Source organism: Perognathus longimembris, chromosome 3 (genome assembly GCF_023159225.1).
Source record: "Perognathus longimembris pacificus isolate PPM17 chromosome 3, ASM2315922v1, whole genome shotgun sequence".
NCBI classification, from domain to species: Eukaryota; Metazoa; Chordata; class Mammalia; order Rodentia; family Heteromyidae; genus Perognathus; species Perognathus longimembris.
This window is the reverse complement of record NC_063163.1, coordinates 118,950,773-118,973,819: the sequence shown is the minus strand read 5'-3', so window position 1 is coordinate 118,973,819 and position 23,047 is coordinate 118,950,773. Positions and strand designations below refer to the sequence as shown.

General features: G+C 52.9%; 1 protein-coding gene and 1 non-coding gene across 2 annotated transcripts in view; both read right to left on the bottom strand.

The window, feature by feature from the left end:
- The window catches only part of Tecta (tectorin alpha), a 67,333-nt gene that overhangs the window by 5,728 nt on the left and 38,558 nt on the right, over positions 1-23,047 (bottom strand). The window contains 9 exon segments of the mRNA XM_048344012.1: positions 2,735-2,983; positions 3,419-3,582; positions 4,560-4,762; positions 5,877-5,987; positions 7,392-7,691; positions 9,254-9,539; positions 11,588-11,971; positions 15,771-15,970; positions 21,264-21,825. Of these exon segments, the coding sequence (XP_048199969.1) occupies positions 2,735-2,983; positions 3,419-3,582; positions 4,560-4,762; positions 5,877-5,987; positions 7,392-7,691; positions 9,254-9,539; positions 11,588-11,971; positions 15,771-15,970; positions 21,264-21,825 (2,459 nt within the window).
- LOC125349770 lies at positions 6,806-6,911 on the bottom strand. The gene has a single exon (XR_007210582.1). It is a non-coding gene; the product is annotated as a U6 spliceosomal RNA (small nuclear RNA).

The window sequence follows — 23,047 nt, the reverse complement described above, 5'->3', positions numbered from 1 at the left end:
TCAGTGATGAGATAATTTCTCACCTAACCACAGTTTAATTGGAAGGCCTTTGTTCAGACAGACCCTGGGGTAAGCTGAGATTTATGAACACGTTAACCAGCTCTCCCTCCCTCCTTGGGTCAAGTCTATTAAATACTATTTTTAAAATGCTAAATGCTACCTTGTCCTTCAGAGGAAGGAGACAGGCTCTGGAGTTTGCATTTGTGGAGCGGCTCAGATCTTAGTGCTTAGGAGTATGACAAGGGAGGGAAGAAACACTGAAGAGAGGAAACCCAAGTCTTAGGACTGAAAGTCTCCCAGACAGGGCCAGAGACCCAGGCACTACGGGCTGTGTGCTCTGATATCTGAGGGAATGACTTCAGTGCGCCTTGGGTGGACTGCCCGACTTCTCCAAGGCTTGTTTTCATCTGAAAAAAATCATAGATGTCTATACTTTGCCCAGAGCCAATAGCTTTTCTCTGTGGTCCCTCCCTTCTTCTCCAATCACAAAACCAATTACAGCATCCATGGCAGGCTCTGCGCTATCTGGTGTTGACCTTGCCCAGGAAAATCCAACAATGCATTTCCTTCACAAATGATGGACAAGGGACTCAAGACAGGCGAGTCACAGTCCTTAGAATGCCAGGCCAGGATGGCTAGTAACTGGCCAGGTCCATGAGAGAGGCGGACAGAGAGAGAGAGAGACAGAGAGACAGAGACAGAGACAGAGACAGAGACACAGAGAGAGACAGAGAGACAGACAGAGAGAGACAGACAGAGACAGAGAGACAGAGAGACAGGGAGAGAGAGAGAGGACGCATGCCAGAGACAAGAGCCAGAGGGACAGCCAGTCTTGCTAGCTCCCTGGATCCAGTCATCCCTGAAACTACATCCACACCCATGATTTGGTTTCATAACCATTAAAGGCCTTGTGGATTAAATGCTAGTCATAGTAGAATATGGAATAATGCAATCACCTGCTTTAAGAATTATTATATGGGAGTGATAGAATTGTTCTAAAATTACACTATGGTGATAGTTTAACACCTCTGTAGATTTGCTATATAAAAAAAAAGAAAAGCGACTGAATTTTTATACAGACTTCAATCCGCTGCCTGTCCTTCCCCAGTGGCTTGGATCCCAGTCACGTGTCACCACGCCCAGTTCATAGTTTAAAACCATGAAGAGAATTCTTCTTCTTGTCGTTTGATCCACAGCGTCTCATTCACTCACTCCGCACATTTTGTTGTGTGACCATGCTAGTTCAGAAAGGTGCCTGAGGTGGCAGGCACTGAGTGGTGAGTGAAAAGAACCTTGCGGGCTCAAGCACAGGGCAGCCACGCCCTCTTCCGCACAGTCACGGACACCCAACCCGGTATGAAGACACAGAAGGGAGGGTGCTGGGATTCATCTTGGCCTTAAGGGGGGAAGGGCGAGGAGAGCGCTCCCCAGACGCCGCCCTTCCCCCAGCCCTGGGGCAGTGTGGAAGTGAGCCACACCCATCTCCTTCTGGGTCCCGAACCAGAAGGGGTAGCTTTGAGACCATCCCCCACCTTGTGCCAGTGAGCACGTGTGCTCCCCTTTCACGCGCTTTGCCCAGAGGGCGGTGCTATGGGAAGTGACGTTAGCCCATGAGGGAGGTCCTTGGGAGCTGCTCTTGGATGGACAAGCTCGCCAGCCTATCGCCAGCTCCTGCTCAATCCTCGTCATCACTACTATATTACTGTGAGCCCCTCCCGAATAAACCGGATTGCTCTCCGAAGCGTCTCCGAGATCCGAGTGCGCCTGGCTTCCTTGGTGGGTAAGGAGGGAGGAAAAGGGGATCTCGTTCAGCCACGTGCACTTTAGGCTAGCCCGTGTCCCTTCGCTCCACCTTGGCCGCCCGCGGGTCGGGCACCCAGAAGAGAGGGTAAAAAGGGGAGCACTGATAAGGGAGTAAGCTTAGCATCCCCGCACCAGGGGAAGTGAATCTAGCCCGGCAGGAGGGCTGCGTAGCGTGTCTGGAACTACAGGCTGCTCTGGGTATCGGGGAGAAGGCTTGTCCGCCCGGCCCCTCTGCTCAGGACGAGAGCCTCAGACTGAGCCGTCTCAGTTACAGTCCCTGTGTGGGTCTCCATGCCTGTGTGCTACTGATCTCACGTAGTGGCCCGAGGTTATGACCCAACACCTGTTCCATGGATGGGAAAAAGGAACCCGGCGCGGATGGGGTTTAGTATTACCCAGGGTGCAAGCCGCTGGCTGGAGGCCTTGGAGTACCTCCTGTCCGGTAAAGGGAGATTGCTGTCTTCTCACTTACAAAAAAGAATTCTGTAACTTTTGTTGCTGCTGTCCTTTTGGTTATAGGAATTGAACCCACATCTCTCAGGAATGTGAGGCGAGCACAGTACCACGAAGCCAAACCATACTAGGGGTGCTGCTCACTAGCCTTTCCTCAGACTTAGTACCTCCTTCGTGTGCAGAATCGCTCAGTCCTCTCTAATGGAAGCTCAGACAACACATCAATCCCGCCCCTCTGGGGCGCTGACCTCAGTCAGCTTGCTGGGTCTCTGCTGTAAAATGAGGCACACGGAACAACCTACCTCACTGGGCAGCCATTAGGAGAATCACAGGCTGGTCGTGTAGGGGTCAACAACGCGCCATCCCTGCCTCTTTCCCCAGGGTAGGCCGTGCACTCCAGGCTCCAATGCCACCGTCCGTCCGTCTGTCCGTCCGCCCGCCCGCCCGTCTGTCCGTCCTTCTGTCAGGGGCCACTCACCCTCCTTCAATGATGAAGTATCGGAGCTTGTCATTGCTGTCGCGGGATGGGGTGGCATAGCACTTGTTGAGCGTTAGGATCAGGTGGGTGGAGTCCGCACCCACCACGAAGACGCCCACGTAGAGCACGTCCCGCGTGGTCAGCACCACCTCGCCCTGGCGGTAAGGGTGCTTGTAGGAGGCGTTCTTGTAGAGCGCCATCTTGGTGGTGAAGCTGCCTTCTTGGGTTGGCACTGTCAGATTAATAACACTAACAGAGAAACGGCCATGAGACACAGAACCCCGAGTCATCCTGTTTCGTCAATCACCGATCACATTTCAAACTGAGAAAAAAAAAAAGTGGAAGGAAGGAAGAGCATCCGGCAACCGTGCAAGTCTAGAGCAACACCAGTCCCTCCTCGGACACTGGGGAGTGTAAATGTAAACAGAGCAAGGTTTCCATTCCCCAGCCCCCGAGTCCTACTTCCAAGACTCAGTGGCTACCTGTGACTGCTAGCTAGCTATCGGATGTGGATGGCTTCAGACCTGGAACTGTTTCCACGAGTGCAGAGATTTCTACTGAGCAGCGAAGCTCTAACGTGCATAGGTTCTGAACAGAGCGAGTGTGTTTTCCCTAGTGCTTTAAAGACGAAAATGCTCGATGACGCTGCCCTTAGCTGTCAAGGCAGCGGTGAGCACACATTACCTTAGCATCGGCTTCACAACCGAATCCAAGGAGATCTTGATATCGAGCTCGTACGCGCATGAAAATTCCACGTTGATGGTGCGGTCCCTGGTGATGATGTTGCCCGTGTTGTTGGCACTTTCAATCCAGATCGTGTTCTTATACATGATATGAGTACCGTTGGACTGCGGAGAAAGGGGAGGTCAGAAATCATTAAACCTGAGAGAGGCTATGTGGCTTGCATTTCAAATCCCTGTGCCTGAGCGTAGAGGAATGGCTTCGTTCCACACATAACCTGAGGCTAGTACAAATCAGCGTGGAACTACACTGTTTACGGGGCCGGGGGGGGGGGGGGAACATCGCAATAGGTGTCAGTCTGATAACCTTGAGGGTCCGCGGAAGGGCGATTCCATATACCACTGCATCCTAACTACAGGCAGCCCCAGGCCCTGCTGGGAATTCAGGCTTCTGCGAACGCGAGGCATTGCCATAGCCAGGGAATAGCAATTGAGCTGCAAGTTCTTTTGCAAGCCTTCATTCAAACAAAAAAGAAAGAAAGAAAGAACTCTCTCCTCCAACCAAACCTTTTGCCAGACATGGTGACAAGTGCCAAATTGAACATGAGAGCTTTACCTTACTCTTTTCTCCCCCTGACAGAAGTGTTAATGGGCAGAATCATGAATAAAAGACACTGCAGGAAGGACCACGGAGGGAAACCAGATGCTTTGCTACCTCCCACATTGGGAATTCTGGCACTGAAGGCTGGGGTCTCGCTGGATCTTGGAAGCGAACTGCCAGATGCTATGTGTGGCATGCTTAACCACTCCCCATAATTGAACCAGGCTGAATTTACATGGAAAGACGGCAAACCATAAGAGGAGGCAACAGTGGTTTTTCAAGTCTGCGGAACAAAGGATGACAGCAGGCCTGGGAAATCAGGGAGAGAGACACATCACTTACAACGCTCCCTCCGTTCAATCAACCGCGTAGCACTAAATGACAATCAGCCTTGCTGTTTTCCATCCTGTGTGCCTTTTGCTGTTCTCCAAAGAGCCTATTCTAAGCAGAGTGCCCCAGCATTGCCTTTAAGGACAACCGATGGGCACGTACCAAAAACTGCCACTAGCTCTGGCAGGTGCTCTTTCCCGTCGCCTCGTCTCACCTGCACAATGTTCCCGCAGTTCCCTTTGGTGTTGTTGATTTGAAAGGAGATGAAATCTTCCCCTTCGATGCCGGTGCACCGCCTGTCGTTGATCCTCACGCCCTCCCTCTCAAAGCCCAGCTGGAAGAGCTTGCACTTAGAGATGGACACTTCCATCTGGGCCGCCTTGCAGGTCACCTCTGCATCGATGATGTCGTGGGAGTCTGCGGGAGCGGCGGTTACAAGAACCCCATCAGCGATGTTGCCAGGGCTGGGGCGAGGCCTCCCGCTGCCATCTTTCCTCATAGCAGGCGAATGAGCTCTGTTCAGAGGCCGCACGCATTTCTAACGATGCTTTGATCACCCCAAATGAGTGCATGAATTCATTTAAGGCAGTAACTTGGGCACTGGTAGAGCCTTATTAAAAAGATAAAATGCTAACGAAGTGCCTTTTGTCTGCTCTTGATAAACCCAGGCCTTCCTCCCACACAGGCGGGTGACAGAGACTTCGTGGTAAGTAACCTACGGAATCCGGCTCACTGGGGGCCTGGCTAAGAAGCACGACCGGAAAGGAGAACAAGCCAGGTGGGGCCTCTGACCCCAGGCCCCGGGGAAACCCAGCTTGGCCGGACCCCTCGAGGGCCCCAGGCGAGCACCCACGACTGGCCTTTCCAGACAGTGATGCACCAATCGACATTTTCCCTCGGCATATAAACACCCGGTAATAAGCACTGTCGAGAGAGAAACGTTTTCCTCTGTTTTGAAGCCCTCTGTCCCCCTCTCGGGGAACTTCTAGTTAATTAGGCTTTCCCTCTGCACGAACGCCTCTGAGTTCCTGGGTTCAGGAACGGGCGGGCGGGGCGTGGAGGGTGAAGCCGCCCTCCTCCAGGCTGAGGTGCGGGTGGGCTCCCTGAGGCCGACGCCATTTCCCCCGCCCCAAGGTATCTTCCAGACTAAAAGGATCTGGGCGGGGGATGGCGGGCGGGGGGGGGGGGGGGGGGAGAGGGGAGCTGGCTTCTAGCCGGTGTTCAGGCACCTGGTACTTTGCTAATTCTTTCATGTTACTCCCTTGTGAGTGTGAGAGACCAACTTGGGTCTCTGAGGTGTGGAAGCTGGCCTCTGCTGGAGCTGGCCGGCTGCACGCACTGTACCGATTCCTACCATGGAAGGTTCTGGGGGAAAAGATGCAGCAGCTCTGGGGAGGGCTTGCTCCCGGAGCTCCTCATGGGAGGAGCAGATCACCTCAAAGCCCTTCTCTGGAGCTTCCCTATGCCGGGGCCGGGACCCCCCCCCCCCGCCACCGCCCGCCTCCCCGAGGGGTCCCAGGCGGCCACTCACTGTTTCCGTACGGGGGTGGCTCGATGCACCCACAGAGCTCCCCGCCGTTCTCCAGCTCGCACGTCCGGTTGGGACAATCGGCACCCACACAGGGATCTTCAACCACTCCTGCTAAAAAGGAAAACGCACGGGAACACACACGTGATTTTCACACCCCCCGCACGGAGGGGGGTGGGGGCGGCTGCCCTCCGGACCGGCCGCGCGTTAAGTCTCTGAACGGCGAGGGTTCCGACGGCAGCTGCGGGTCCGTGGACGGGGCGGCCTTGCAGAAAACGAAATGGCGATGGCTTGGGATCCAGCCCTTGCCCGGGGCTTTCACTGACTCGACCCTCACGAGTGCCCCTCAAGCTACGTGCTTCACACGCAAGGTCACCAGGGAGAGGAAATGGCTGCTAAGAAGTACCGTAATTACCGTGCCCACGAGAGCGTAGCGTCCTCACTTGTACTGTTATATAGTTATATAAACACACGTTTAAATATAAATAGACATAAATATCTAAAATATAAATATCCTAAATATAAATATAAAAATAATGTATGTATAAATATAAATAAATAAAACATAAACAATAAATAGAAATATCCAAAACACTCAGCTCGACGTTCCCAGCGCCCAGTTCATGATCAATCCACATCTGTCAGCAATGAAAACCTTAGGGCACAGCAAGATCCGAGAGCCAGTGCCTCAATGCCAGGATAATTTTGATTCCTTCTCCATAAAACAGCTACTCGATTTCACGAAAACAGGCAAACTCAAAACGTACACACAATTCACCAGCCCTGACTTAGACGAACAGTGCCGCTCCGACGGAAGCGTCGAGAGCTACGTGACACAGACGCCAGCGTGTGGACGGCACCCTCACCTACGACGGCAGAGGGCAATCCTCACGGCCACCCACTGAGGGCGCTTCCGTCTTTTGGGTTGTGTCTTAACCGGGGAACGCGTCACGAATTCGCGCGTCATTCTTGCACAGGGGCCACGCTGTGAACCTTCTCTGTATCGCTCGTTTTAGTATCTGCGCTGCCGGAGCGGGCACGGGCGCTTCCTTTAAGAGACTCATTTCTTTGTTTCAATAGCCTCCTTCCCATCAAGATAGATCTGCTCATCACCGTGCCCTGTCACTCCAGGCGGCGGGGACGGGAAGACCATGATCTACGACCGGCCGGGATAAAATCATCTCCAAACCTACCTGAATAATAAAGTCGGTGACACTCTATCTCCAATCCACCAGTGGAATACTGGCCTGGAAGTGTGGCTCAAGTAGTAGTGCACCAGCCATGAGCAAGAAGGTCAGGTGAGAGGATAAGGCCCCAAGCCCTGATACCAGCATACATGTGTGCACGCACACACACACACACACACAGAGAAATGTGCGAGTCCATTTGCCAACCAACACACAGGTATACCTTGCCACAAATTTTAAAGAATATATACTTACCTGACACACACACACACACGCACACACACACGCACGCGCGCGCGCACACACACACACACACGCACAATTCTCTTACAGCAATTCTCTTTGTCAATCCACTCGGTGCTGAGGATGCCGAAGGAGCGGCAGGCCTCCCCGTAGGCCGCCAGCGAGCCGCACAGCTGGAACTTCTTGTGGTTGTAGCAGCCGTCCAGGTAGCAGGACTCGTAGAAGGGGAGGGGGTCGAGGAGCCCGTAGCAGGGCTGGAAGAAGCCCTTCATGTCGGTGAGCTTCAGGCAATGGCCGTCGCCCTGCATGGCTTGGATGTGCACGTTGTCGCACGCGGCCGCGTACTGGGAGAACTGCAGCTCGTTGCAGCTGGGGTGAGCGAGAGGCCCGGTGGTCAGAACGCGGGAAGCAGGCGCGGCTCCCCAAGTTCTGGCGTGCCAGGCAGGGCTGCGTCCGCTGGGCCGCCACGCTGGCTCTGCGGGCGAGCCCGGCACTCAGATCCCAACGCTGACCCCCTGTGTGACCTTCTAGAGTCATCTAAGAGAGTGAAGCAGTTACCCCTGCTGATGACACCACTAGGACAGAGGGAAGGGGAACACAGCAACGGCCCACAGCCTAGAGCCCTCCCAAAGGAAGATATTCGTATCATTGCCGTTATCACGATGCCACCCATTGGTACCGTTAGTAACATCAGCAGCTATTGATGGAATAACAATAGCAATAAGAACAGTAATGACAGATGACAGAATTAAAGATGTGACAGGAAATCCAAGCGCTTTCTAAGCCAGTTTAGTGATCAAAGACCCAAAGCAAGAAACCTTCACAAGGAAATGTGCATCTAGTTGAAGATAGTTTGTAACAGAAAAATAATAAATACAGAAGAAGGAAGAAAATAAAGTTAACATGGAATTAGAACTTCCCAGGCTAGGAAGAACAGAACCAGGCTTATTGCTGGACATTCCGGAGTAGCTTCCACGTCCAAGGCTATCTCCTCGCTCTCTCGTGGGGGGGGGGGGGAGGGGGGCACAGGGTGGCACTAGAGGAAGGATGGAGAATCCTGGAACAGAATTCTGGCCCACCCTCTGCCCTGCCTCCTCAAGTAATAAGCGACTGCATTAGATTGCTTTTCCCAAGGAAATGAAGAGCACGGACTTCACAGTGCCCACAGTCCTCTGGGTCCTCTAATTCACAGGATGACCTAACATTATTTAGTATAATCGTGGGGCAAGGCCAGGAAGGGCTTGGGGCGTCATCTCTACAACAGGGTGTTTACGGGAGTCTTGAGTGGAGAGCATGAAGAGATCAAGTCATTTTGCAAGCAAAGACACACCAGGGAAGAGAAGCTATCTATAGACCCAGAAAGGCAGCGACATAATTCGGCGCCCCAGAGGGAATCTACATTAAGAGCTTTAGGAATCAGGTGTTTAGCCCATTTGACTTCGGCTGGCCGGTTGGGCCTAATCATGTAACCCCCTGTGGTTTCTATTTTCAAAAAGGCTGTCCTGCTCTGCCCGGGCTTTGGCCTGCATGAGCACAGTCGAGGCTTGTGGATAGAGTCAAGGTCATTCAATTAGGCTCAGCACTAGAGAGCAAAGGGCGGCCTTTCTTCTTCTAAGTCCACTCTTCCTTCCACCCCTAGCCGCAAGCCCAGATCCCCTGTGGGTATCGGGTCAGAGCCTCAGACCCTGGTCTCTGCATGGCGCCCTGTTCTGATGAGCTCAGGGCGGAATGAGAAGCTCATTTAGAGTCCCTGTCGCCCGAGCTCGGTTCTTTGCTGTTCAGAAAACTCCCGTGGCCCCCGATGCGCCCCGCAGGCAGCATCAAAACGGCCAGGGCCTTTGGCTTAACTCTGCAGGGGCCGAGGGGAGGCCGAGGGGAGCCCTCCCCCACGAGCACCTGCTGGGGGGGGGGGGAAACGGAACACTATGGCACCGGCCGGCCGGCCTCACCTCTTCTGCATGCCGTTGGTTTTCCAGCTCTGGGCCAGCACCACGCTGCTCACCACCGGCTTCCCGCGCAAGGTCACGTAGTCGTCGGTCAGGTCGCCGTTGAAGTTGCCGCACAGGCCGCACACTTTGTTCTGCAGCCTCTCACTGATGCTGATTTTAATGACGTTGTAGCCGTTGTAGTGGATCTGGATGTCCGGGCTGGTATCGATCACCAGGAACCCCTCGCTGCTGTAGATCTTGGTGGCCAAGCCCGTGACGAACGGGACATTCACCTGAGTGCCGTTCACCTGGGGGACAGGCAGGAAGGACGTCACCGTCCTTGGTAGCCATCGCAGGGGCCAAGTGCAGGCGGCGCCGTGGTCCCCGTGGTCTCTGCGGCCACCACTGGACTCTGCCCGTGTGGCTGACAGCGCCGTGTAACAGAGGGAGCGCGGCTCACATTTTAACAGAACTTTATTTACAAAGCCCAGCTGGGCCCACATTCAAGATGTGACACTCACCTTACCGTTCTCCCAAGGGAAGCCACATACGGAGCCCAAGGAGGGAGCGAGGGGGAGGGAAGAAGAGAGGAGAACCCTCCGTGGACGGGAGCATTTCTGTGCACAACGTTCCCCAGCGTAGGCCGGGGAAGGACTGAGAGCAGCACGCTAATCCTGGGCAGAGGGGAGCCCGACCTAGCCAGCGTGAACGCAGAGGGTCGCCGCGTTCCCTGTTTCCTGTGTATAATCTCCAGGCCTGACGCCCCCCAGGGGTCCTCTAGGCTCAGCCGTTTCAGCACTTGTCAGCTTCTTGCTTTATAACATTTCTTTTCTTGGCCGTTGGGACAGAATATAACATACTTTTCCTGTACTTACAAAATAAATTGAGTTTCCCCCCACAGGTTGTTAGTATCTTTAGTTTCATAAAAAACAAAAACCAACCAGATCTTAAAAATGTCCTTACTGTTTTGGCTAGCTCGGGTATTTACTCATGACAAAGCCCATTTTGCTTTCTCAGGTGACCACTTTCGATGCCTTCCTCCTGTATTCTGCACCCGTGTGCTTGCGTGCACCTGGGCCCATTTTCAAAAGGAGTTGGAGTGTCCGCACTGTAGCAGATTTTATTAAAGTTCAAAACCGGCATTAAAATCCAGATGAGTCTAAGCTTGCAAAACCCAGCCAGTCTTTTGCCTAACCCTGGATACTGAGCTATGTCACGGCTCTTCCAATAAAAGGCCACGCGGTGCCAGACTAGCCCAGCCAATGTGGAGAGCGGAGTCGCCACCCTCGACTCCACAGTAACGACACTGTGGCTCTCTCCCTGGCCCTCGCTGCCTGGGCTCCAGAGATGGAGTCTGGCCCTGACTTTAGGTTTGCCTGCCGAGAGTCTAGGGGTGGCTGTCAAGAGTTGCTAGAGCAGAGTATCTTCTTTAGCAGGAGTGGAGGGTCCAAGTCCGATATGGTTACAAGGGAGGACATCACATTTATTTATAAATAGGTCCAGAATTCATCAAATAACACCTCCCCCCCCACACACACACAAAAACAAAACAAACAACAACAAAAGCAGACAAGTACCCCAGGGAAGTGCCAGTCAAAGAGAAATGCACTGCTTTCCTGCTTTGCCACGCCATCGTGGGCCCTCTGACCGGGGAGGGGGCTTGGGTGGTTGTGGGCTTAGATCACTTGTTTTCACAGGCAAACGCCGGGCTTCTCTTAGCATGGGGAAAGGGCCCAGCAGACATGCGGGCTGAAAGGTGGACAGAGCGAAGAACTGAGCGCCGCTGAACACAGAGCAGACGCTTTAGGACACCCAATCCACAGTGCAACCGGCCGCCATTTTATCACGGGAACCCTGGTAGCCACTCATGCTATGCTTTTTATTCTATTTTGTTTTTATTTTGTACCAGGGTTTGAACTCAGAGTCTTATACTCTCACTTGGCTTTTGTGCTCAAGGCTGCTGCTCTACCCCTTGAACCGCTCTGGGTTTTTTCTTTATGTTTTTTTTTTGGGGGGGGGGCTGGGGTTAATTAAGAGCCTTTGATTAAGACTCTGCTGGGGGCTGGCTTGGAACTGGGATTCTGGGAGCTCAGCCTCCTGATGAGCTCGGATTACGGGCGTGAGCCTGTCCTACCACGGGGCTCCCCCCTTAGGTGCACAGACACGTTACATACACGTCTGCTCTCTAAAATGGGCTCCTCCACGCACGGCGGCGGGAGTGACCGCATTTTTTACCCAACAGCGAAACCTGCTTAGCTGGGCACCAGGCGCGCTCGGCCAAGGCCCGTGGGTGTCCCCGGCCCGCTCCCCCCATTCCCCTCCCCCCCCCCCCCCCAGGGCCAGGCCCGGCGGTCACCTTGACGGTGTGGCGGTCACTGATGAGGATCTGCTCCTCGTTGATGTAGAAGTAGACCGGGGAGATGACGGTGAGGTTCGGGGAGGACCACTTGTCGAAGTTGATGATGAGCTGGAAGGAGACGTCGGGCAGCTTCTGGCAGATGGTGGAGAGCACGAAGGCGCAGTTGGCGGGGAAGCGGAGGAAGGCGCCGTCGAAGGTGCGGAAGACGCCGCCGCCCGCCGCCAGGCAGAAGGAGGTCTTGGTGCGGAAGCAGCCGCGGGCGCCGTGGCGCAGCGCGCACTCCTCGCCCGATTTGCACTGGCGCGGGTCGCACTGGATGAGGTTGCGCCGGAAGCAGCGGCAGCGCCGCGTGCAGTCGCCGTTCCAGAACAGCTGCTTGGGCTGCAACACAACGGCGGGCCCGGGGGCGTCAGGGGAAAAGCGGGACCTCCCCCCGCCCCCCAAAGCCGGCCCCCACTTCCGTGGGGAGCTCGGAGCGACTCCCAGCCCACCCACATTCTCAGCTGTCGAAGGAACCTGGCGGCCATCTGGGCGGCGGGAAAGGCCAGCGCTGGGACCCTGTCCCCCTGCGTGTCAGCCCCGACCCCCGCACCCGAGCGTGCGATGTCCTGGGGAACCGCCGCACTAATCTCCCTAGTGTGTGTCGGTCTGTGTGTGTCTACACGACTGTTTTTGTAGTCCTGGAGTGCTAGAGATGGAACCCAGGGCCTGGCACAACTGTATCCCCAGTCTCGTTTGTTTACCTCCACATTAAGGAGCATGGTCTTACCTGACAGTTTGAAGGTCAAATTGTAAAAGGCATGGAGATGTCTCTCCTGGCAGATGCTCAGTAAATTATAGCTAGTACGGAAGAACCATTCATTTCCCTCAGAGATCGTGAGGATTATATAAAACCGGCACAACGCTAACAATGCCGTGCGTCTGCTAGTATCTACTCTTGTCCAAACAGGCAACCATCTGCAGACACGCTTGAATTCCGTATTCTTGATCTTGTACTTTCTCTAGCCTAAGAATTCCCGGGAACTGTTGGGAGATGATCGTGGCTGTCTAAGTCAGATACGGCCACAATAAGTTGGTATATGGGCATTCCAGATTGAGCAGCCCTCATCCAAAATGCTACAAACCAGAAGCGTTGCTGATTTGGGATTATTTGCATATGTATTATAAGATACCTTGAGGATGGGACCCAAGTCTAAGTACAAAACACATCTGTTTCAAGCACGCATTCTACACAGAGCCAGGAGGTAATTTAATACAGTATCTTTTAAAAATTGTGCATGAAACAAAGTTTCATAGTGCGAGAAGTTTTTATTTATGGCATCAAATCAGCCCTCAAAATTTTCTCGCTTTGCGGGCTTAAGAATTTCAGATCGCTGGTTTTGATGCACATAACCTGCATCAATTTACCAACAGCACAATCTGGAAAAGATATCTCAGTGGTACTAAAAGACCTATGATGTTTTCTGGTCGCCACTGGCTGCTTCAAGGATAGGCTTATCAAAACCCCTGCTATCAACAATAGCTGTGACTCAGATCCAAGGGCAAATTGCTAAAGGACGAGATCTTCCAGTACCTGTACTTCAAGATGCCATTGTTGATTCTTTCATCTTCCAAGTGAAGTCATTCCTGGAACCAATCCTCCCTCCCTCCAGATCTATAACATATTCTGGGTGCCAGACGCCTCACAAATTGACTTCATTTTTTTCTTATCAGATTTACAGAATAATTGAGTGGTTGGTCTGGCCTCTTTCCGATAAGAAACTCAGACATTGTATCAGGAGAAAGAGAAAAACAACCCCCTGTATGTGGATATGATCAAGGATAAATAATTCATCCATAGGGGACTTGGTCACAAAGCTAGCCTCCTAGAAAGTACCCTGGCACCAGGCCACTTTCTTTACCCTAATCAGACCTGACAAAGACAGCTGGGTGATTACCATACATGCTATTGGCTAGATTGTGATCTCTCTTTATTTCCAAAGACATTTACTATATAAACAAAGCACACACACACACACATACACACATATACACCAGCTTGTTTGAATTGTGGACATGGCTTATTTGTTCTGTGGCTCTGCTTCTTCCCAAACATAAACTGTTGTCAAAACCCACTGACACTGATAAGAAACAGAGAGCAATGTTTATAGGACTAATAGCTAGCAGAGCTGGGCTGTGTCTTCCTCAAGAGCTCCAAGGGTTTTTATAAGCATCATCTCATTAGCATGCCTGTTGTTTTTTTTTAATTTACAAAATGTTTCTCAAGAGAACAACAGCAGCAATAACGATATCAGCTACCAGTTATTGGATGACTAGCTGACAGGTTCGAGGCCGGGCATCTAGCCTATTTATGCAGCAACTCTACCCAGTCAGTCTTGGTCATATTTCATTTGAAGGGAAATAGAACCTCAGGGAAATGACGCCAGTGCACAATGTCATATTCCTAGCAGTGTCAGACCCTGGTCTCATCTCCTATTCTACGGGGACACTCCTGCCAAGGATTTTGAAGGGTGCGAAGGGTACCGGGGTTTGAGGGGTGTGTGGCACAGATGGATTTTGGATGGCCTCCAGGTTGGGAGTGCAATTTAGAAAAAGCGCTCTCTAAGTTTTGAACCTATTTGTATCTTCTCCCAGATGAGCAAAGTAAATTTACTTTCTCTGGAGTTCTACCTCTTCCTTTCAAACACTCTTTGGGTGGGGGTAGCACTGGGTGTCCGGGAGGGACAGTCCTGGGGTTTGGCCTCGGGACTTCAGGCTTACTACACAAGTGCTCTACCCCTTGAGCTACTTCGTAATCTTCTTATGCCTCAGTTACTTTTCAGACAGGGTCTTGAGTTTTTGCCTGGACTGACCTTGGATCCTAGTCCTCCTAGCCACACCACCTGAACACCACACACGGGCACCGCCACACATGGCTTGGTCATTAGAGCACCAGCATTTCACCTAGGACTGACCTTGGGCTGTGTTTCTCCTACCTACACATCCCGAGCAGCTGGGGTTACAGGTGTATACGCCGCACGCCCAGCCTCCGTGATATTTCTAAAAGCTAAGTGAAGTATCACCTCCCCCGAGAAGCTCACTTTCATTAGCTCCATTGTACTTGCTCCCTGTCTTTCTAACCTAACCATTAAATGCATTTCCTAGGGAAAATGAAGCTGAAGGGGATGCCCACATTCCCATTCTTCGATGCATTTCCCAAGTAAAGGCAGCTTAGCCATTCTTCAACAAGTCAATGCATCAGCACATTATGTATTTTCCTTGCCCGGTTGATTCCAGATTCAAGCGTATCAACGGATTCCTTTTATAGGCTACCATTTCCTTTTACTGAAAATCGATTTGCTCTGTGTTCTTTTGTTAAGTTTTGATAGGTTACTGTGTAGCGGTTCCCTTGTTCTTTCCTGAATAGATATTTCAAGTTCCTTAAGAAAGGAAGGTTTTGACCCCTCCCACAATGCCACTTCCACAGTGGTGGCACGTGTTTAGCGTTCACTCTCTACACAACCACCGATGGGTCTGAAGACCCACGTACTGAAGACCCTCCCTAGACAACAAGACCTTTTCCAGCTTAGGATTATAGCCTACTAAAACAACAACAACAACTATGGCCTTTCCATCCTCAAGCTCCATTTTTTTTCCAGTTACCAGTGTCCTTAGCTAAGACAGCTACAGCTGTCAGATTCGCAGCCACTGTATTCCCAATGTAGAGCCACAGCAGACACGTCCGCACTCAGAGAGGAAACGCACAGGGTCCGGGTGCCCCCAGAGAAAGGCTCACATGGGCAGAGAGGCCCTTGCTGGTGCTTGGGGGGCGGGGGGAGGACGGTGAGGGGGAGGCCAAGATGCCCTTCCAAGTCTCGCAGCCTTTGCCCTGGCCTACTTCCGCCCCCGTCCTCACTGTGGTCAATTCTGATTGCCGTGTGTGTGTGTGTAGGGGGTGGGGAGGGCCTGGACGCGGTCACTTAGCATTTTTGCTCAAAAGGCTGGTGCTCTACCACTTTAGCCACCGCTGCACCTTTGCTCTTCTGCTGCTTAACTGGAAGTAAGAGTCTCAGGGACTGTCCTACCCAGCTGGCTTTGCACCGCGATCCTCCCCAACTCTCGCGAGCAAGCATTGCCGGTGCGCGTGCTCTGCCCGTGCCAGGCCCGGCCGCCCCCCCCCCGGCCCCCGGGGGCGGCGCACCTCGTAGTATTTGCCGTCGGCGTAGCAGCCGCAGCTGTGCGGCAGGATGCAGCTCTTGCCGTTGAGGACGTAGCCCGGGTCGCACTGGCAGCCCTCCACGCAGTAGTGGCTGCAGTCGCTCTTCAGGCGGATGGCGGCGCAGCGCGGCTGGCAGACGCTCAGGCAGCTCTCGTAGTGGCTGTTGGGCGGGCAGGTGACCGCTGCAACACAAAGGGCCGGTCAGGACGGGCACCTGCTCCATGCGCGGGGGGGCGGGAGGATGGCTGGGGCGGTTGCCCAGGGAGACCGGGGGCTGGGGAAGGGAGGAGGGTGCTGGAGCTTCCTCAACACCATGACCTCCCCTCTCTGCTTTGACTCGCACGATCTTCATTTCTTTACCACCTTAAACCCCCTCTGCCCATAGGAACCTCGCTTAGAAAGGACAGGCCCACATTCCCGCTTTGCTGTCCACACGTCTACTGATCTCTCTCATCCACGTCCTTCCTCAACCTTGCAGCCTATCCAGACTCCCCATTCTTCGGGTTCCACTTGGAGTCTCGCCCATAGCTTCCACTTCTACTCCGGCACCGGCTCAGGCCAGGCGCTCATCAGCAGTGAGCCCCAGAGCCCTGGGGTCTGAGGAGAGAGATGTGTGCTATGACTGCGCACGTGTGTGTGTGTGTGTGTGTGTGTGTGTGTCAAAAACACTCTTAGCTCAAAACACAATTCTTACACGTGATAGAAAATTGCAAATCTCTGAAGACAAATTACAATCAATTCTTCCAGAAAGTTCTATGCATATATAAGTGGGTGGATGTGTACATCTTATACCTACTTTATTTTACATAAATGGGAACACAAACTACAAACACTCGTGCTTGTTGCTTTTGCATGACAATATTTCTTCCGTTTACTCCTGAGTTATAGTTTTTGCACTGCTGTGTGGTGGATTTTACATTCACAATAATGTGGTCATGAGTATCACTGAACATATGGTTTTGCCATAAATATATATATGTATGTATGTATGAGTCTGCAGAATACCATCCTAGAAGTAGAATTTCTAAGCTCTCTAAAGCAAAGAGTCTGCTCCAATTGCCCTCTTCCCAGAGACGCCATCCTCTCTCAAATCCTTGCTGACTGTTTACCAACAAGTTTCCAATTCTTGGAAATCTGAGCGGTTTCCCTACATCTAGTTGACATTTCTTTTGGAGGAGGATGACTTTTTCATTTGTAAACCGTTTGTGTGTCTCTATCTATGGATTGTCTTTTTGCATGCACCCAGGGTGGTCTTGAGATTTCTTCTTATTACATTGTAAAAACTCTTTGAAAACTAAATATAGACTTCTCTGTGTCGCGGGTGTCATCAAACATTTATCATGTCTCTTTGACTTTGCTTCTTTACTGAACAATTTCGTACTTGTTTTGTTCTTGGTTGTTTTGCCATGTAGCGATCATGCAATTTTAATGCAGTCAGGTTTTCCTTTCCAGCTTTGGTGTTTGCTTATAGGACCCTTTCCACCTCTGTATTGCCACAAGACTGCTGAAAGCAGCAACAAAATGCCCTGGCTCTCTTCTAGGGTTTTGTTCTGAGACAGGGCCTTACTAAGTAGCTCAGGCTTGCCTCGAACCAATCCTCGTGCCTCAGTCTCCAGAGTGCCAGGGCTACAGGCTTGCACTATCACATCTGACTCCTTCTAGTGCTTTTATAATTCAATTTCTTTTGTTGTTGTTGGTCATGGGGCTTAAATTCAGGGCTTGGGTGCTCTCCCTGAGCTCTTTTGCTCAAGGCCAGTGCTCTACCACTTTGAGCCACAGTGCTACTTCCAGTTTTTGAGTAGTTCATTGGAGATAAGAGTCTTGTAGGGACTTTCCTAACTGGGCTGGCTTCGAACTGCATCCTCAGATCTCAGCCTCCTTGAATAGCTAGGATTACAGGCGTGAGCCACCAGCACCCAGTCTAATTCAATTTTTAAATTTTTAATCTTTATTGTATCTGGACTTACTTTGCAGCAAGGAACAAAGGGGAGATTTAACTTCTTTTTGTTCCAAGCTAGTTTGCCAAGCTAGTTTGTTTATTAAATTACATATTTAATAAACAGTTAAGGGATTATATATATATATGTATATATATGCCAACTTTACCATAGACTCATTTCTCTTTAGTGTTCTGGCTATTTCTGGACATTCAGGGCATTTCATCAGTTGGTCTACTCATTCATGTGCCCACTAGTATTAGCTACTTTGACTTTCATGTTGCTAATTAGTTGCGTTTAGTGTGTGTGTATTAACAGCGACTGACCTCTGTTGTATACTTTACTATCTGGGAAGATGTTCATTGCTCTTTCAAGCATTTCCAGTGGGAGCCACACCTGCAGTGAGACCGGGAGCTCCCGACCTTACCCTCTACATTTTTCCATGGCCCAAACATGGGGCCGACCCACCACAGACTGAAATGTGTGAAAGCCCGAGCTAAAATAAATCCTCCCTGAAGTTGCTTCTGCCACAGAGACACCGAAGCAAGGAGCACACGGTGTGTGGAGTGCTGGGTGGGGAGGAGGGGCGGACGCCATCTCTTAAGCCGCTTGCCCACGGCCGTCCTGGAAAGGCGTTTATGTCCTCGTGTCCTCTTCCTGAAAACGGAAGTCCCTGCTCCCCAGGCTCAGCATGGAGTAAATGGGGGCGCCCACACGCCACTGCCAGACCAGGGCCCGGCGCACAGCAAGATTTTTACCATCTAAACCCCTCATTAAGGCACTGGAAGATGTTCAGATTCGGCTGGATGAATCTTAAGGTGGGGTTAGTAATTGCAACAATTTACCTCCCCTCTCTCTCCGAGCCTATTTGTTCAACTCGGATGGAGAGGTTTTCCAGCGCATTTGCAAATAAAGTAATTGCACAATAAATTATCCCATTGAGAGGAACAGCCGATCTCTTTGAGAATCGTTGGCATTCCACTCTGTTACCCATGAAGCACAACTGGAACAAGCAATCTCATGTTACCCTTCTCCAGAAAGGAGCATTCCTTCCATCTCAACACAGGGGTGTTGGATTAAAGTGATTTTAACAGAGCCACGGGTTCCAGTCCCGTCTCTCCTCTCAGAGGTCAGCCACTCCCCACGACAGCTACCAAGGACCCTGCTCAGGCCAGCCTTTCCGTGGAGTGATGGAGGTAGGCCTCCATCTCTCCCCGCCTTTTCTGCTGCCAGGATCCAAAGTGGAAAAACTAAGCAACTCTAGCTGTGCCTGGCTCCACCTATGGTGTCCAAAATACAGCCTTGTTCTCTCGTGTCAGCTTGTCTTTCTGTGAAGCACGCCACCCCAGGTGCTCTGTCTTTTGGGTCTCAGCCCTCACCCCTTGGTACATGATAGAGCAGGAGGACCATCTAAAGTAGGCTGGCACAGGAACTTTTTTCTGTCTCCGCCGGCCCTGACGGTCAGCCCGGGTGTGCTGGCGGCAGCTGGCCTGCGGCAGGGATGGGATCCAAGGCTCAGACGGAAGCAGGGCAAACCCGGCATGCAGCTCCCCGCGCTTAAGCCCAGTCGCGTGCAGAAGGAGCAGCTGGGACTTGAGGAGGAGCAACTTTCAGATACGGATAGAGGGGCCTCAGCTGGGCATCTTTATGTTTTATCGTACGACAAAGTCATCCTTCCCATCGTTACCCCTTTATCTGGGAGTGGTGACTTTCTTCCTGGGAGGGAAGGGGCCGAGGCTCGCTACCTGGGCTCTTTGTCCTTAGCACCGGCGGCACACGTTGAGGCCCATGGATTGAAACGAGAATCCCTGGCATCTGCCCCTTCCGTGAGTTTCCTCTAAGCTGTGGTTAGATAGGATGGGTTTCTGGGACACCCTGTGCCTTGTCTACTCCACCTCCATTATGCCAGCCATCCAAAGGTGGGGGGGGGGTGGGGAAGAGAGAGAGAGGGTGGGCGGAGAGAGAAGGAGAGGAAGGGAGAGTGTGCAGCTGTGGTGCATGGCCGGCAGAGGGAGCTGTTCTCTGTCGTAGGTCTCAAGAAAAACAGGCTGAGTCTTCTAAACTTGTGTCCAGATCCTCCCCCTCCCCCCATCCCCCCTTCCCCCCCACACAAGGGCCTCTGGGCCCAGAGGGTGGTTTCCTGATTCGGGGGGGGGGGGCGCTTCCCTCCCAGGGGACGCTGACCTCAATGAATCCTGAGTGGCTCTGAAGTTTTATGCGGACGTAGACATGGCTTTCGCCAGAGCTATTCGCTTTATTGAAGGCGTCCTGTCCTGGCACTAAGTCCTCCATTGCTTCACTCAGGGACTGAGCCTGGGTGAAACAGAGCCTCCATGTCTTCTCATCTCCCCCTGCGCGCCCGCCGCCCAGCGTCTGTGGGTCCAGTGACTGTCTATGGAGGGAAGCCTTCGTGTGCACAGTAAGCCGCAGCACAGCTCCTGGCTTTACCTCCGAACCTTCCTTTTCTAAGGTCAGAATGGGAGCATGTCCCCTGTCGTAGGCCTTGTCTACGGCTCGAGGCATCCTGTAGAGCCAGACATTCTAAGGGCAACTCGCTGTAGTGGATGAGACTGGGATGGAAGAGCAGCGTGCACTGGGCTAGCCACAGTCCGTCCATCAGCGGCTCCCCCGCCCAGCCTCTCCCTTTGCGCCTGTGCGGGCAAGTACCGCAGCCAGCCCACGGTGCGGCGTAGGGGCTCTGGGATGGAAAAGTCAGATCCCAGACTTGGCCACCAACATTGTCTCACTTCAATCAAGTCACGAAGCTCCCCAGAGTGGCTGTCTCCCGGTGCCTAATTGGGTTATTGAGGAGAACGAATGAGCTGCTGTTGACAAAGCGTTCAGCATGAGGGTTGGCGCAGAGCAAGCCAATCACACGACACCGTGTAGCAGGCGCTGCGGGCGCTGGGACCCCAATGGCCTCATCTGGGGCTCCTGACACGTGCGCGGTCTACATGACGCAGGCCGCTTGATGACTGGGCCTCAGAGGGGGAGACTGGGCGCCAGGGAGGAGAAAGTAGGTTGGCTCAAGGTCACACGGATCCTTAAAGACAGAGTCAAGGCTAGAAGGTGGGCGCTCCAAACCCTTTTTCTAGTGCTCTTACTAGTCTATGTTTCACAAGCGTGCGGGCTGACACATGGCGTTCATGAACCCACTTAGAAAAAGCGAGCACGTGACCACCACGCCGAAGGCCCTAAGAGGTGCTAGGGTACGTGAGCACGCGAAGGAACCGTCTAGCTCTTCCCCGGTGAGTCTGTGGTTAACGTGATACGGCGTGCTTACCACCTCGTCTCCTCCTCCAAGGTAACCCAGGAAACGAAAGGCATTATCCCTGTTCTGCGGATACGGAAAGAGAGGCCTGGGGAGGCGAGGGGCAGTGTTTCCGATGACAAACTCAATTCCCTAACGCCCGCCCCTAAACCACGCTGTCCCCGAGCGCCCTGCCTCCCACAGCGTTGGAAGAGCAGCCCCCACCCCAGGCCCGAGCGAGGAGGAGGAGGAGGAGGGGGCGGGAGGAGAGCGGGCGGAGGGACTCACAGCACGAGGTGTGATTCCTCCAGCCGGTCACGGCGATGCCCTGCGTTTGGCAGGTGCTGGCGTAGTTCTGGAGCCAGCTGCAGGCCGTCTGCACGGCCCCCCCGTCGATGCACGCGTCGAACAGGCAGTTCTTGTAGAAGAAGGCGGGGCTGACCTTGCTGTGGCACTTGGAGAAGCCCGCGCTCTGGCTGGAGATGAGGCCGCACAGCTGCTGCACCTTGGAGAACCCGTCGACCTTGGCGCAGGCCGGGCAGCGATCGCCGCAGCCCACCTGGCAGAAGGCGTCCCTCTTGGCCCAGCTCTGCCCGAACTCGCCGACGCTCAGCGCGGGCAGGCCCATGGGCATCTCCAGGTCGTCGTCCGGGTTGCCGTTGTAGCGGCCGCACAGGCCGTAGGTGGCGTTCTGCATGCCCCGCGGCACGGTGATGGACAGGAACGTCTTCCAGTCGTACACCACCTTCAGGCCGAAGTCGGTCTCCACCACCACGTGGAAGCCGAAGGAGAAGATGTTGACCTTCCCTTGACCCAGCTTCAGGGGCAGATAGAGCCGCTCCTCGTTGACCTGTGAGAGAAGGCGTAGCGTGGAGAAGCGCTGGCGACCGGAGAGTCCTCCCCCCTCCCGCTCATTAGTCTCCAGGAAGACTAATGCCCCGGGAGCCCGGGCAGGTGGAACGCAGTCTTTGCATAGAGCGTTGTTTATGCCAGCCAACTATTACTATTAGGATTTGAACAGACTTAAATGACTATCCTTTGTAAACTAATATACCTATTTATTTCAGTGCCTTCTGTTTACGTAGCATTCGTTATCCCCCTAGGAGCTCAAATTGTTTTCTCCAAGGTAATGAGAGGGTAATAAGAATTCAATTAAAGTTTAGAATAAAATACCCAAACCTAGAAGTCTTGTATTTCTATTTCCAGCACTGCCACAGATTTATTTTAGGTAAGCCCCAATGTATTCAATTCTTCGGGATTTTTTCCTCCTTCCCTCTTGGAGGATGACTTCACTTTGCAAGTCTCTCTGCCTGGCACACTGCTTTCTACTCACTTGCCTCTTTCTCACCCTTCAGGCTCTGCCCTCTGCCACCTGGCCCGTCTGGCCGGGCTCAGAATAACTCACTCCCGAGCTGGGCAGTCAGAAATGATTATTTAGACTTTTATTTTGTTCTCCTCCCATACTTCGGGTCAGAATCAAGCGTGCGTATGCCGCCGTTGACAGGCTCGGTGCCACCTGCTGTGCACTGTGGTGGGCTGTGTACAGCCCCGGCTCCAACAAGAGCGCAGCCAGCCCGAGGGCTGAGCCAGGGCTCGCTGGTTTCCACGCCCAGCCCCCCCTTGTCCTCGGGACTCCTAGGCAGGTGTGCGGCACAAGGTATCCCACTCGACACAGGCTTCCACGCACCTATGTCTAAGTTCAGACAACAAAGAAATCCCTCCAGAAACATCCGACCCCAGAACTGTCCTGCCCTCGAAGTATTCCAATCCAAAGGAAGCAGCCGTGGCTGGGTTAGACTCCAATGGGGCACAGAGCCTGCCAGCTCCGCACACAGGCAGGACCAACAGAAGAGCTGACTCCCCTGGCAGGAGACAGAGACGCCTTTCAACATGCTCTCTGGCCTGCTGAATCTCTCCTGCAGAGACACCCTACCACGCCTACAGCCTTACCTTGGTTCTGACCTCATTATCCTTCACCTTAACAACCAAACTGCCTCCTAATTCATCTCCTTGGCGCTAGGGCTGTCCTTCCCCTCCATTTACCCGCTCCTGCCAAGGCAACATTTAAAATA